Here is a 16,373-nt window from a genome sequence, read left to right as displayed (position 1 = left end):
TTGTAATGGTGTGGCCCATTGACTTATAGATTAGGCTACTGAAGATTATAATCTGTAGTGGCTCCCCCTTACTGCCCCATTCATTTATAGAGAAGGCTAGTGAGGCTTATAACCTGTAGTGGGCCCCCCCTTGTAGAGTGGGATGACTACAACAGTTCTCTATACCTCCAGTATAAAGATTGAATAGGTTTAATAGAAAGTCTACAAGACTGCTCTTGATGCTGACAAGAAGGCAGCCTGGCACATATCTGGACCCATGGAGATGGTGTTTTTGGCCTTAGAGAGAGCCCTCAGGACTTGAATGGGGTATGGGTAAGCTAATATGGGGAGGAAAGTTAAGAGGGAAAAAAGGGAGTAAAGTTTAAGCTAAAGATGTCCACTAATATTTTGGCTATGTCTTTTGGGAATGAGCATATATTGTTCTCTATTATCTCAATGCATTGTTGGGTATTGCTTCTAAGGTTTCTGACATAGTTGAAAAATCTTTTGTAGTTGTCTTTAACATAGGTTGCAATTTACGCTAAGTTCATACTTGTCTTTAGAAGATTTGATTTTTCTACTGAGTTATTCGTTAATTTTTTTCAAGTTCACTTTTAGAGGCTGAAGTATTGAGTTTATTCCTTTCAGTTTCTTTCTCTTTATTGTATAGTTTGTTGATACTAAGGTTCCACCACAGGGCTTTATTCCTCAACTTGGCACTGTATTTGTCTCTGAGGTGTCTGATGCCTCAATGCATGTTTTCAGGGGAGCAGGAAAACTATCCACAAATGTAGTAGTGCTGGAGTTGAGGTCATTAAGGGGAAGTAGGTGCTTAAAATTTAATTATGTCATCAGCTAGGTGTAAAAGATTTGCCTTAAAATAGTCTCTAAGGAAAGAAGGGTCAAATGGTAAAACAAGTTGCTGAATGGTGGTCAGATCTGACCAATGATGGGGCATCTACATAGTGGGATTATACTGAAGAGGAATAAAGTCAGTATTTTTGCATACTTAGTTGGGACATGTACTGCTTTATTTTATTTATTTAACATTTGTTAATTGGGAAAATCCAACTTGGAACGAAACCAGTTTTCAGCAAAGGCCCGGGGAGAAATGCTCCAGACGCATGACTTGGTCTAAAAGCTAGCATTTATGAAATCCAGGAAGTGTTGTGCATACTTACTTGTGATATTATAAGTTTCCCAGTTAATGAAAAGATAGTTGAAGCCCCCCAGGAGAATAGTGTCACATTCAGTGCAGAGGGACTTCAGATTGTTTAGATGTATCTCAGGAATTGCAGGTGATGTGGAAGGGGGCACCGTAGTAGGCTGTGATGTAGTAGACCATAATGTATGTGATTTTATTTGATAGTACGTGGGATATGGAGAAGCACAAGGTAATTTACCCACCTTGTGTGAGTCTAGATGTGATTTGTCCTCTTAGGAATACAGACACGCTTCCTCAAACAGCACAGTCATTTCTGGGGTGGGTCTGAAAGAGTGGTAGGTAGTGAAACCAGCACTGCAGGGGGTGCTTATCACTACACTGATACCATGTTTCAGTAACTATGTAGATGTGTATATTTTTAAAAATTAAGAATGACTGTGGAGAATGCAACTTCTTATTTAGACTTCCAGCATTTGCCAGTGCTACCTTGCATGTAGTTTGGATTTGAATGCCAGTAAAAGTGCAACTTCTTATTCAGGCTTCTGGCATTGAGCATTGCTGCCTTTTCTATGGTTTTGATTTGAATGCTTGTACAGAGTGCAGCTTTTATTTAGGTTTCTAGCATTGAGCACTGCTGCCTTTATGTAGTTGTGATTTTGTTTGACTAAGTAGTTTGAGAAAACTGACCTTGCCTCCTGACTATATGGCCATATTTTTAATCGGCTTACTTCTACCATGATTTGCAAAGCAACTACCACTGTCATTGCAGTCATAAACCACAGCGGCTTTAGGGAATGGTGAGTTAATAGTAATTTTGATTTATTCAGAAGCTGCCACGATACAAGAGGAATTGGAAGTTAAGTGTGGCTTTTTCTCCTAACTAAAACAAAATTAAAACAAGAAAGAGTAACAAGCTGTTAATGGCTATGCATTTATAGCATAAAGTATGAAGTGAGCGCATTTTGTGATAGAACAGTACAACTAAATAGGAGGATCTATGAAGGCTGGAGACAATAATTAAGGTGTGAGGGTGCCTTCCATTATGCCCATCCCCAAATATAGCTGTTGGGGGTTAGCTTAATGGTTATAGTGTTTACCTCACAGAGAAATGATGCAGGGTTTAATTCTCACCAAGGAAAATTGGCTAGGCTTAAAATGGGCCACAAGGGTAGCTAACCTACTGTTTAACTTATGAACTTTAAGAACCTCTCTGACAAGCTATGTTTGAACAGAGAAACCAGACAGGGTTTTCCTTTTGCCTCTTTGTTATTTGTTTTATATTTAGAGCCACTGGCAAAAAAAGGAACTCACAAATTCAAATATATAAATTGTATGGTAATTAAGAAGAGTTGTCTGTATTTACATGTAGTATTATTTTGAAGTTGATAAGTCCAGACCAAGAGATTTCACTGTAATGGAATATTTTGAGACAGTTTCAAGTTTTTGGGGGTATAAAATTAATAAAGATTAAACAAAAGCTATAGTGGTAAACTATGTATTTACACATGAATTGGTTCGGCAATGCAAATATTTATGGGAACATGATAAGATGAAGTATTTAGCAGTATGGATTAAGAATAATTCTCTTATGGCAGTTAAGGATATGTGGGAAGATACTAAGTAAAAGATAGTACAAAATTTGAGAAGCTGGAAGTTCTGGATTATGGATATGGATAGTAAGTTGTAAGCAGTGGAATTTTTTTTAGTCTCTTTAGTTTTTATATACAGGTTAAGCATATTCAGCAGAAAAGAAGTTGTGGATAGTAATTAATAGAGATGAAAGTGTTTGGGGGAGGGATAAGAGTTAAGTGAGATAAGCCGACTCTTCAGTTAGAACAAGGTGATTTAGGATTACCTGATTTGAAGGAATGCTTTAGATTCAGTTAGCTGTTATTGGGAATTGCTCTTTTCTTCAATGTAGAGCGATCTCGGAGTTGGTATATTTAGTTAGGGAGGTGTGGGGGGTAAAGCTCCCCACTTAATTCGTGTTTTAAAGTTTGTTTTTTTTATTTTACGGCCATGTGAAGTTTTTCCCAAGAAAGAAAATTGAGGACATGGCCATTCACAGTTTACAGTGTTTATTGTATGTGTGTCTATTATTATGTGTTCTAAGAAGAGATTCTTTGATCACATAATATAGACCCAGTTTCATACATAGTGAGAGGTTTCTTCTCTTCCCATTTCCAGGCATACTTGTCTGAGGCGCGAGAGTACCAGGTGTTCGTGCTGATGGAGAGAGTGGTGATGTCATGCTTGATATGTCCTTCTAGCGTAGTTTGGGACACCCTTTCAGCCTCTTTCCAGGTTCCAGTTCTCCAAAAAGGAGACCTTTCGGTATTTGGCCAATCATATTGCATGAAACATGTCCCAACCAATGCATATGTCTCTTTCAGGAGGCTGACCATAGAGGTGGTGCTCGTCCTCTTAAGCACTATGCTGTTGGGGATCATGTCCTGCCATGAGATACAAAGTATGTGCCTAAGGCAGCGCATATGGACTACATTGAGCTGCTGCTCCTGTTTTGAGCACAGAGTCCATGTTTCATTGGTATACAGTAAAGTGTGTAAACCCCAGGCTCTATAAACCTGTACCTTGGTGTACTCCGTGAGCTTATTATTAGCCCATACTCTCTTTGTTAGCCTGGAAAGCATTGTAGTGGTTTTTCCAGTGAACTTGTTGAGCTCACTGTCAAGCAACAAGTTGTTAGAGATTGTAGAAACTAGGTACACAAATTCATGGACAACCTCCAGCTCATAGTTGCTCACCCTGATTGATGGCTCATTGCCCATATTTTGACCCATTATCTGGGCCTCTTTTAAACTGATTGTGAGGCCAAACTCCATACATGCATCCACAAAGCAAGTCATGAGTGACTGAAGTCTTGCTGAGTGTGAGCCACAATAGCTGTGTCATCAGCAAACAGGAACTCTCTTGGATGCTTTCCTAAACACCCTGGTCTTCGATCTAAGTCTCGATAGTTTGAAGAGGTTGCCATCCATTCTGGTTTGGAGGAAGATACCCCCTGTAGCAGTTCCAAAAGTAAAGTTCAACAGAACTGAAAAGAAGATATCAAACAGTGTTGGAGGCAATACACATCCCTGCTTTACTACACTGAGAATCTCGAAAGATTCAGATGTGCTCCATCATACATATGGTCACCTTTATGCCTTCATGGAAGGCCCTAATAATGCTACAGTGTGAGAGGACAGATGATCTTTGCAAGAATTGCAAATAGACATTTTCATCTGACGAAGTCAAATGCCTTGGCCAGATCAATGAAGGCAATATACAGAGGTTTGTTCTGCTCAGTGCACTTTTTCTTGTAGTTGCCTAACAGAGAAAACCATGTCTATAGTAGCCTGTTCAGCTCTGAACCTCTACTAAGAATTGGGAAAAACTCTCTTTGCAAGAACATGGAGCCTCTTCTGGACATGTGCAAACTGCTTCCCTGCAGTACAGAGAAGGGAGATGCCATGATAGTTATTGCAGTCACTTTTGTCACCCTTTTTCTTATAGATAGTAACTATGTTACCATCCTTCATATCTTGCAGTACACTATCTTCTCTCCAGCATTGGCAAAGTATTGCCTACAGCTCTGAGATTAGGGTACCATTGGCACATTTAAGGATTTATGAAGGGATACCATGTTTCCTGGGGGCTTTTCATGAAGAGAGTGCTTATAGTGCATCTTTGGGTTCCTCCAAGGTGGGGTCAGCATCGAGTTCAGTCATAGTTGGCAGGAGATTGATGGGATGCAGGGCTCTCTCTGTAACTATGGTTTCTCTGGCATACAGCTGAGAGTAGTGGTCCACCCAGTATTCCATCTACTTGATTTTGTCCTTCAAGACCTCACCTGTGGCCAACTTAAGTGGGGAGATCTTCCTGTGTGATGGACCAATGGCTTACTTGATCCCATTGTACATTCCTCTCAAATTACCAATGTATGCGGCTTGCTGAATCTTGAAGCAGAGTTGGAGCCAGTAATCACTTGCATCCCACTGAACTACTCCGAGCACACCAGAGTGCCTTCAAGTTTTCCTCATTGGGAGATGACCTGTATGCAGCTAGTGCCTGTCTCTTCTTCTCAATCAGAGGTGTCAGCACTTCAGTGTGGGTTTCAAACCAATCAGCACACTTGACTGTCTTCTTCCCAGAGACAGATATTGCAGTGTTATAAATAGCATCACATAGTTTTTCCCATCTCTTGCTGGTGTATGTGCCATCCGGGCAGGACAAGGCCTCTTCATGTGCTTGAAAAAACTTGCATAATTTTGAAGGGTCATGAGTCTTGCCTGTATCAGTGTTTGGCCTTCCTTTCTTTTCAGAATGAAAAAACCTTTGTGCCTAGATGTTCACCTTACTACTTATAAGCAAGTAGTCAGTATCACAGTCTGCACTATGGTAACTGTGTGTTATCCTTACACTACCTAAACTGCTGTGTTTGGAGAGGAAGGTCAAGCTGGTACCAATGTTTTGATCTAGGGCTTGACATTGAAGAAGGTGTTGGTTATGCAGAGGTCTTATTTGGACAAAAGTTCAAGGAGATGCTGTCCATTTTCATTAGTCTTTCCTGATCCGAGCTTTCCCAGGCAGGATGGTCAGTTGTGATGGCCATTGCCAACTCTGGCATTAAAGTTGCCAAGAATGAATAGTGGTTCATGAGAAGGGACCTCACTGATGGCAACATTAAGTTCATCATACAACTTGTCTTTGACTTCCTAGGTAGAAGTTAAAGTAGGAGCGTGGACACTACAGATGTTGACCATAGCCACTGGTGTTTGTAGCTGTATTTTCAGCAGTCTTTAATTTCCCATATTTGGTGGTATGACTGAGCCATTAAGGTTGTTACTGATTGTGCAACCAACACCATGTTCCCTAGTCTCTTCTGGAAACTTCCCATCACAGAAAAATGTAAAGTCCTTCTCCCTGAGATGTCCAATGGATGACAGCCTTGTTTCCTGGAGATCCACAATGTCCATCTGCAAATTGCTCAGCTGGTTGTTAATGATTGCTGTCTTCTGAGCATCACTGATGTTCTGCAGATCTTCCATAAGGCCTGTAGTCATTGTCCTTATGTTCCATGTGCCCAGCCTAAAGGTATATTTTGTTATTTTTTGTTTTTCCGGGTGTATGGTTAATGATCCACCTATTGGGAGTTCCTTAAGCCCCCCACACACATAGGAACAAATGGATCATGGTGAGGCAGCACTTATGTGGTTGGGGGCTGCCCAACCTAAAGTTGGTGGTAGCTGCCTAATGAGATCAAAGTATCTCTCCTACCATTGAAAGCAGCCCCTGACATCTCACTGTATGCCAAATGAGTGCAATGGCTTATTACCGATAACTGCTGCTTCCCATGTTGTATCACCACTCACAAAGTTAAGCTGGAATGTCGTCTTCATAGTGCAGGGCTGGGCAAGTGAATTATGAGGAAACAGCTGATACCCAGCAGCAGGTTCCCCTTGTCCACACCACTGATGTAATCCAAGGGGAAAGGCAAGGCCAGTGCAACTTGGCATCAGTGCCATCTCAAGAGCTGCCAGAGTGAGTATGAGTGCAACCTCAAACTGCCTTAGGGGCTCCTTTGTTGGATTTTTCCTCAGGGTTTATTCCCAAAGCCTTCAGCATGACTAGGTATTGCCACCAGGAGGCAGAGGTCTTAAATCAGAGGCTACCTTCTGTTACATGGGTTACTTTCCCAGGCTGATGAGCCTCATCTGCCTGAAGCAGCTGGTTTTAAGGTGCCAGTCACCCTTCTTCATCCTTTCTTCTGCCAGTACAAATGGTTTCACTGAGCTTAGAAACTAAGTCACATGTGAAGGTCATGAGCTGTGCTTGGGTTGTTAGAGGCTATTAGCGACACATGCCATGGGAACATTTTGTACATAGTATCCCCACTTCCACCCCTGGCTAGGAGAACCTTTGAAACCAAGATAGGGAAAGGTAAAAAGCAAAAAAAAGCAATTACTAGAAAATAGAAATCAACATCTAAACCAACTATAGTTGAATTAGTAGATATTGTAAAGGAGATAAAAGAAGTAGAGGTGGGATCTTTAGAAAAGGGAAGTAGTAGATTACATAGAGATAAATTTATGGGAACAATACATGCAGAATAATGTTCAGGAGGAGGAGTGAAGTTTAAGGTAATGGAGGCATTGAGCAATTTGTGTAATGTTGGACTAAATGATAATTGTTAAAAAACAAGTCATATATGTGTACTTTGTGAAAATGTTTGTTTTCTCTTCTATTAATGTATGTGTACATATATCACTGTCTAATAAAGATGTTTAAAAAGTATGAAGTGAATTGCATCATTTTTTTTAGTTTTGTAGTTTTCCTTTTCTTAGTTTAAATATACTTACATATGTGTGCTGCACTTTAAAAAAAAATAATTAAAAAATTAAACAATGTATGCTTTAATAGTTTTGGTATAGAATGGGAACAGAATCAGTATGTTCTCATATGCTTTTTTCAGATCAAGAAGCCAAACAGTTGGTTCCGAGTCTAGTGTTGATGAAGGTGGAGTTTTTGAAAGCCTGAAACCTGAATCCTCCACTTCTCAGCAGCTTTTCTCAGGGCTGGCAGGACTTCAGTCTGCTTCTATAACAGCTGCTCCCTTCCAGTCTGGTTTAGTACTGGGCTCATCTGCCAGTGGAGGGGAGGTGTTCATTCAGATGACTCCTCCAAGAGAAGAAGGAGCCATGCACCCTGAGGGCATACCGTACCATCACCATCGACAGCACCATCACCATTTTCACCATAGCCATCATCGGTCTTCACTTCTGCATGTGACAGGGGACCGTCATGGTAATGCAGAAGACAGCAGTGATGAGCCAGGGACTCCTGCACCTGCACTTTCAGAGCTGAAGGCTGTGATCGCATGGCTGCAGAAAGGCTTCCCTTTCATCTTAATTCTTTTGGCAAAAGTTTGCTTCCAGCATAAGCTCGGTAAGTTTCTGTTTGCTCTTATATGTTTAGCTTATAGTCAAAACTTAAACAGTACAAGACTTAATAATAAAATTATCTAGAGGTCTTTAGCAAATGTGTATCTCCAAATTTAAGTTTGCCAAAAACTGTCAAGATACTGTGAGCAGCTTTATTTCTATCTTCTTCTTGATGTTTGATTACTGATTGTTACAGTAGTCACCCATAGGTTAACAGAGTCTTTTGTTAGACTATTTCATTACAGCAATCACACACGGATTAACAGTGTTTTGATAGACTACATGGAAAATGTGACTTAATTAAGTTGCAATGCTTCTCTTAAAGAGGTTTACAGCATTTCAAATGCAGTGATAGTGTTTGCAGTTTTTTTATGATGGTATCCCAGTGTTTTTGGAATAAATGGTCTATATCCCAGGAGACCTCTCAATGCCTGAGTTGCACAATTGTGCCATAGTCCTGAATTCAGTTTCTCATTTATAGCCTCCTTTTTTCGTACCTTGCCACCAAGGTTTTTAAAAATACATCTTCCTAAACACTGAGGAGGCTTTCTTGAAGAAGGCTGCTGTATCAAGCATAGGCGTGGTTTAGAAGAGAGTTACCAAATATGAATTCCCTTCCCTCCTTTTCATGCTTAATTTCTCTCTTGGAAGTGTTTGCCATAGAACCTAGTGATAGTAGTAGTTTCTGGGCTGTGGCTCTGCCCCAGTAATAGAAAAAATAGTGCCATGATTATAAACTGTTGCCAGAATGGCAGTTGCTCATAGCTACTGTGTAAGAGATTGTTCAAATAGATGCTTGTGTATGAAGTAATGTTCTCTTTTACTTTACTTTGTGGCATTTACAGCAGGTAGCATACATGACTGATGCACACAGAATGTGTGTCTGTCAGTCACTGGTCCAGTAATATTTTATTGGAAAACTGTACCCCCCATGCACCTTAGGTCCAGCACAGTGTACAGACAGCTACTAGGCAGTGCTCCATTCCTTAATATTTTATTGGAAAACTGACCCCCCTCATGCATCTTAAGTCCAGCACAGTGTACAGAGAGCTAGTAGGCAGTGCTCCATTCCTTAATATTTTATTGGAAAACTGACCCCCCTCATGCATCTTAGGTCCAGCACAGTGTACAGACAGCTACTAGGCAGTGCTCCATTCCTTAATATTTTATTGGCAAACTGATCCCCAATGCATCCTAGGTCCAGCACAGTGTACAGACAGCTACTAGGCAGTGCTCCATTCCTTAATATTTTATTGGAAAACTGACCCCCCTCATGCATCTTAGGTCCAGCACAGTGTACAGACAGCTAGTAGGCAGTGCTCCATTCCTATTCCATTTCTTTTATTACTCTGTATCACATACAATTTTTTCTTTACATCATTATATTCCATTTTGAGAAAGAATTTTACTGACTTTATGCTTATGGCATCTGTTTAATTGGTCATCTTAGTAAGTTAACAAACTGGCCATGCATTCAGCAGGTTATGGGAAGAGGCAAATGATTTCACTGTGTTTTTGGCTAAACAAGTCCCATGTCAACATTACTTGTTTGTTTGCCAGGACTTCAGTTTTGTCATGAGAAGATCTTGCAAGCTTGTCTCATCACAACGAAACTGGTTCTACTTAAAAACAGCTATCTCCTGACAACTCCCTATACATCAGGATCAGACAGACACAAGATATGCAACACGAGCATCGTTCCAAATCCCAAATTAAATGCAGTTTCCTTGTTTGCAAGAAGTCTACCCTTCTGGTGGAATAAGTGTGTGTCATACTGTACTAACTTTCACTCTTCTGCAGGAGAGTAGATTATTTTTTCCCTGCTCAGTAGCAAAATCTATCAGCACACACTCTCTGATTGTTTGTTTCACCCTAGAAACCCCACCCTGTCATCCATCTTAGGAGTGGATAATGGGAGGAGTACCTAGATTCTTTGTCCCTTATTCATATGAAAAGCTATTGTTTTATCTGAATTCATTAAATTACCCTTTCTTAGATTGTGTGAGTTGGTTGTACACTTTGTGTTTTCCCCCCCCCACAGTAGTTTGACCATGGAAATGCACGTATCAGTTAGGGAGGTGGTAGGAGGCCAAGTCTTCCATGGGAGAGGGGTTGAGTGGTGGGCAGAAGCACCCTACCAATTTGTTTTCTATTCTGATGTGTTTTTCAAGTTACACTTTGATCCTGAAAAACAAATGATAGAGTGACTTGTTTTTGAATGACTCAACTGAGCACAGACAAGGTATGCCAGAACACTGTATTAACTATTTATTTATTTATTCATTCATTCATTCATTCATTCATTTATTCATTTACACTTTGTTAAATGAGTTAGTTCTAGTCTGCCAGCACCTTCTTTTCAGGGAACATACTAGGTGGTATTCATAATAACAGAGAAATTTGGCTAGGCGCTGGTGAATTTCTCTTTTTCTTTTTATTCTCAGCCACTGAGCCACTAGGCGGTGGCAAACAACTGCTGCTGAGCTCATACACTCCCAACATGGCCAAGGATAGCAGTTACATAGCTGAGAATGCTGCTTGGCCAATGCAGCCTGATACAGAGATGGCCTAGCCAATTGTGGCTGATTATGATTGAGAAAGACTTGAAACACAAGTCTTACGAGCCTAAGGACAGAGATGGGGCTGACTGGAATATGATGGCAGAATGAATGGTACAGGAACAGGAAGTTTCTGAAAATGCTGGCAAGAAGCTGGTCTGCAAAGAAACAAAATGTTGATATAAGTCTGGGTGAATGTTTGGCCGGTGGAGAAGCTAGTTTTAAGGACATACAAAGGCAAAAAAGCGAGGTGAAAAGAACTAATACAAACATTAACAGGAGAATTACAAAGACTTTTGCTGAAATTGAGAGTCAGGCATGCTGAAGAAGCTTAGGGGAAGAGAGAAGATTAGGAGTGCAAAGGAACATTGAATGATTGAATGTGCAGAGAAAACTACCAGAGGTAAGAATCAGAACAAAAAATAGTGAAGTCATTAACAGGTGTTGTATTTTAGATAATAACATTTTACCACTTGATTTGAATTAAAAGACAAAAAAGCATTAATTCGCTTCAGTAATGAAGAGTTTGTGAAGTGACGTTTGAAACTTGTTAGCAAAGCTCTTTATGAATGATGCAGAAAAGAATGCTGTCACAGTGGAAAGACATACTGTTTCAGAATTTAAGCATGCTGTTAAAATAAACTTAAATGTACATTTCAGAACACAAGCTGTAAAAAATATGACTTTAGAAACGTTTTCATTGTATTTGTACTAAAGTACGTGGTTTTAAAATGTTTGAAAGAAAAGTTTTACAGGAGGGTGGAAAGTATGGGTAACACTGAAATATATCATGTGGCAAACATAGTAATGTTATATGGGGAAAATGACACTTAGATACTGGGGACAACCTAACGTGTTTTTTTTTTTTTTTTGAGAAACAACATATTTGGTGTAATGAAAGTAGATAGTTCTAGTTTGACTTGCCTTTGTTAGCACAAGAAGGGAAAATGGTGAAAAAATAATAGAGAAGAAGGGACAATTAGTTGACATGTGATTGAATATATTTGTGAAGCAGAAGAAGGTATTATGGGAAAATAAGTGAAAGAGAGAATTATAAGATACTGGAAAGGATAGCGGAAATGAAGAGGGCTGAGAGTCGATGGAGAGGCCTCGTATACAAATTAAAAATAGAAAAATATATTAGATGTGACAGTATTAGTATCCAGAATGGTGGTAATATGTGATGTGAGTAGAAGGGAAAGGAGTGTTAGACTGGTATACTGATATTTTCATATACAAATATGTCTGAAAGGAAAAACATGTTTGAAGAAATACATATGTAATAATAAACATGTTAAAAATTAGGAAGGACAGAGGTAAAATAACACAAAATATTAAGGTGATGAAAAAGCTAATAAAACACTGAATGTTGAACATTGGAAAAAACAGAGACTGGACATACAGAAGAGGAATTTTTAAAACTGCAGTGTATTACATGATATATTCTGAAAATATGAAAGAAGTGATATTGGGTAGAAATGACTGAATTTTTAGATCACAGAGCAGTATGGACTACTATAATAAGAAATGACAGAGAGCTAAACTAAGGAAAATGAATAAAATGATTAACTGGTGAGGTTAGAAGAGATGATAAAATTAAGGAAGACCATAGAAAATTATTGAAAGAATATATGACAATAAGAGTACGTTATGAAAATTGAACATATTGGTAAGTGATGTATAAGGAAAAGTATAAAAAGTGTGTTTTAGAAGTTGAGATTAGAATGAAAAGGAGTTAAGATGGAATATGAAAAAATTATGAGAAGCTATGGAAAAGAGGACAGGGTAGAGACAGGAAAAGAGAAATAGCAAAATAATTGTAAGAAAAAAAGAGTGGTTGTGAAGATAATGACATATAGCCCAAAATGATAAAAAAAAAAACAGGAAGTCTTGCCTTTTTAGGGAAATAAGTCAAAACAAGAGAAGGGAGGATGGATTCAATATTAGACAAAGAAGATAATATAAATAGGAAGAAATGATGTAGATGGTTAAAAATTGTAAGTATAATGTATGAAAAGAAGAAGTATGAGATGAAAAAAATGGAAGGCGAAAATGATATCTAGAAATATTAAGAAACATTTCGAAGAGAAAATTTAAATGGCAAAATGTGAAAACTGTAAGGGGAAAGATGGCATCAGGACTGGATGGAGTAAGTTATGGTTATTATAAAGGAATGGATGAAACTGAAAAACAAAGAATTTTCAAATACAGATTGAGTAGTCTAAGAAGGGTATAAAAAGAAGCGTTATATGGTGGGATGATTACGTTTATATAGAAAAAAGATGAAATAAAAGATAAAATGGAGGCCAATAATACTAGGAAATACAGATTATATTTTTTATGAAAGTAATGCAAAAAGAGTACAGGAAATATTGGATAAAGTTATAGGGATAAGGTTTTTGGTGTAAAGGGCAAAGAGGTGAAAGAAATGCTGGTAGTAGTAAAATAAGTGGTAGATATGATTTTGAAATAAAACAAAGAGGTGAAATTGTAGCAAAACATTTGACAGAATGAGCCATGAGGCAATGTGGAAGGTATTAGAGGTATATGGCACTGGGGAAAAATAGTGACTATAATAAGAATGTGTTTTGAAAAATCCTGGATTAAAGTTATGGTACATGGATGGATGGGAAAAAAATAAGGATTAATAAAAGAGTTAAAGAAGGATATCCCTTGAGTATATGTCTTTTTAATATTGGCGATGAATGCACTAATACAGATGTACACTTGTAGCATGACAGAAGTAAGATGGGAGATCATATGCAGATGATTTGGTCATTCTGGCTAAAAACAATGGATGGGTGAGATTGTGGAAAGGATTGAAAAATTGTTAAAAAAGTGAGGTTACAGTTAAATTAATTGAAATTTAAGGAGTTTGATGATGTTAAGAAAATGAATGACATATATTATACTAGAAAAGAAATTAATATAGTGGGAGTAAAATTTGATGAGTATGAAAGTGTCATGTTTATTTGACTTCATCAGGTTTTCGGAAACTCGAAATTCATATGGTAGAGATCATATGATCGAGTTTCCAAAAACTCAAAATGAAAGAAAAAAGCAAATCTACATTTTTGCAGGGGGGCAAGCCCCCTTGCACCTCCCCCTACACCCTCTGCAAATTATACATACCAACTTTGAAATCGCACTACAGTGTGGAAAAGGGTAAATTCCCCGATTCTGCACTGGACCACAATCTACATAGAACTACTTCAAAGGGAAATTTACCCTTTTCTGCACTGTAGTGCTATCTCAGAATAGGTGCATATAATTTGCAGGGGCTGGGGGGGGGGGTGCAAGGGGGCTTGCCACCTGCAAAAACATAGATTTTTTCATTTTTTTTTTTTTTTTGAGTTTTCGGAAACTCAGTTATATGGTTTTGACCATATGAATTTTCGAGTTTCCAAAAACTCGGTCATATCAACTCGAAAGTAACATAGGCCAATGGAGAGAAATAATGGAAGATGCAGGGAAGGAATGGGGAAAGACTGAAATAACAGGAGTTGGGGCCCAGTCGTCACAGGAGTTGGAAGAGAGAAACATAGCAAAAAGGATACGACAATTCTACAGTTCTAGGACATGTGAAGAGATCTGTTAAAGGGAGAAGTATTTATCTATTCTTATTTCTGGGTAGCGCCTGTACATCCCAAGCCTTCCCCAAACCAGCTCACCATTTGACTAGCTACTAATGTTGATATAGTGAGTAGCTGCAATCTTTTGAGGTATTGCTTAGCTGCCTAAGAATGTACGTTGTATTAAAAAAAAATCTTGACAGTTTAGATTTTATAGGAATATTATTTTTGCTATATAATTTTTTGCCTGTTTTCTTTTTTTTTTTTCAGTTTAGCAGAACTTTAGTCTGTGGGAGATCAATTACAACCAACATCAGTTAATTCTATTATAGACAAACTACCGTAGAATCCACCAAACAGAAGAATTACAGACTCCTTAAGCAGAATGAAGTACGGTGCAGCTCGAACAGGAAAAAGTTTAATACATAAAAAATACGTAGATTTTACATGAAGTTTTGCATGAATGATCCGTAGGGTTAAGCGCTTTCATCTGTTATCATACAGACTTCCTCAGAACCTACTATCACAACTTAACAATTCATTCTGCTTAAGGAGTCTGTAATTCTACTATAGACATTTTCAGTAATATTTTCAAAATTAGTGTTGTAGCAGCTTGGAAGATGAATATACTGTTATTTATTTCATTGTGGAACAGATGTCTTGAAACAGAAAGCATCATCATATCCTAAATGTTTTTTGCAAATTAAACTGCTTCTGTCTTGTATGTTTGTATATTCTCAGTAAACCACTCTGATACTGTATTAGTTTAACAAATACTCAGCTTCTGTTCTGTGATGTAGTAGTTCTAGTTCCCTTTTCTACTATTAGCTGCAAAATGGTGTAAGAATCTTCTACAAACATTTTTACTTGTTTTGCCATTTAGTATTATTTATTTATTTATTTTTTGTTAACTGGGTAAGCCTACTGTGCACAAGTATCCCTTTTAAGGGGTGACCTGGGAGTGCTGTCTAGTTAAGTGACTTGTTTAGAGTCAAACAGTAAGCAAATGGAGGCTGAGCGAATCAAACCCTGGGCTGCAGGAAGCAATGCCCGAGTACTGTTTTGCAGCCTTTCTGTTTTACTGTAATTTATATACATATTCTGTATTTTTCTGCTGTTTGCTTGTCAGTCTTTTGTTGTCCTTTTTGTACACCTGGGTCATGACAGAAAAAGCTTCTTTGGAACAGTTTCTATGCATTGTTTATTATAAGATTAAATAAACAGACAGTGCTAGGCCTGTCTTTCAAGATGTGTTTGCAGTGCCATTTTATACTGACTTGAAATTCCATCATTTTTTAATCTGTTTCCCACTTCATTAGTTTCATATATGTTTGTCACAAAGTTATCTTAAGTATCTAGAAAGTAAAGTACTTAAATACGCATAGCATAACCAGTGTAGTTGTCATGACAGACAGATAATTGAGTTTAGTGTTTTTGGTATGAATTTGTGAAACAGACTAAACCTCTGTTAGACAGCTTACATTAATCTCACTTTGTAATAGGTTACAGTTGTAGAATACACCTTGGATGGGCTTTTATTGTTTTTCTTCTGCTTATATTTGTTTCTGTTTCTTTGTCCTGCAGGTATTGCAGTATGCATTGGAATGGCAAGTACTTTTGCATACGCCAACTCAACTCTGAAGCATCAAGTGTCTCTAAGGGTTTGTTTCTTAATATGTATATGCATGCATACCGTTACTTATAGACCCCCATTTTCCTCTTTGTTTTCCAGCACCCTTTCTCTGATGTCCTGTTGCCAGTGTATAATCGTTGTGGTTGCACATAAGTTCATAGGTGTATACTAGGCTAATGATCACTGGGGCCTTTTTAAACTTAGCCATGCACCCCAAATGTATCCCACAAATTATTTTGTGCCTTAGAAGTTATTTTAAGAGGTATTTTAGTTAGGGCATTATTTAATGGCTGCCTGTATCCATCAGACATATAGGTGTCAGACCAGAATCAATTTCTGATTTTCCATCCACCGGTCCAGGTTGCACTTGAATAGGGACAGGGAAAGGCTCTGTTTCACAGGGCAGATGAGAAGCCTATTCCTGAGAAAAGGTATTCTCTGTGATACATACCTATCCCTCTAACATGTCCTACTCAAGTTGCAAGTAGAATTTGTTGCTGCTCATTTTGCAGCTATGCAAAA

At 38.3% G+C, this 16,373-nt stretch overlaps 1 protein-coding gene across 2 annotated transcripts in view; it reads left to right on the top strand.

The window, feature by feature from the left end:
- The window catches only part of RNFT2 (ring finger protein, transmembrane 2), a 926,866-nt gene that overhangs the window by 142,000 nt on the left and 768,493 nt on the right, over positions 1–16,373 (top strand). For both annotated transcript variants that reach the window (XM_044068253.1, XM_044068252.1), the window contains exons 3-4: positions 7,620–8,092; positions 15,803–15,879. In XM_044068253.1, coding sequence (XP_043924188.1) covers positions 7,620–8,092; positions 15,803–15,879 — 550 coding nt within the window. The remainder of the gene's footprint in view (positions 1–7,619; positions 8,093–15,802; positions 15,880–16,373) is intronic.

This window comes from Protopterus annectens, chromosome 4.part0 (assembly GCF_019279795.1).
Source record: "Protopterus annectens isolate FY-2018-M chromosome 4.part0, PAN1.0, whole genome shotgun sequence".
Classification (NCBI taxonomy): domain Eukaryota; kingdom Metazoa; phylum Chordata; order Ceratodontiformes; family Protopteridae; genus Protopterus; species Protopterus annectens.
This window is presented reverse-complemented; position numbering and strand designations above follow the sequence as displayed.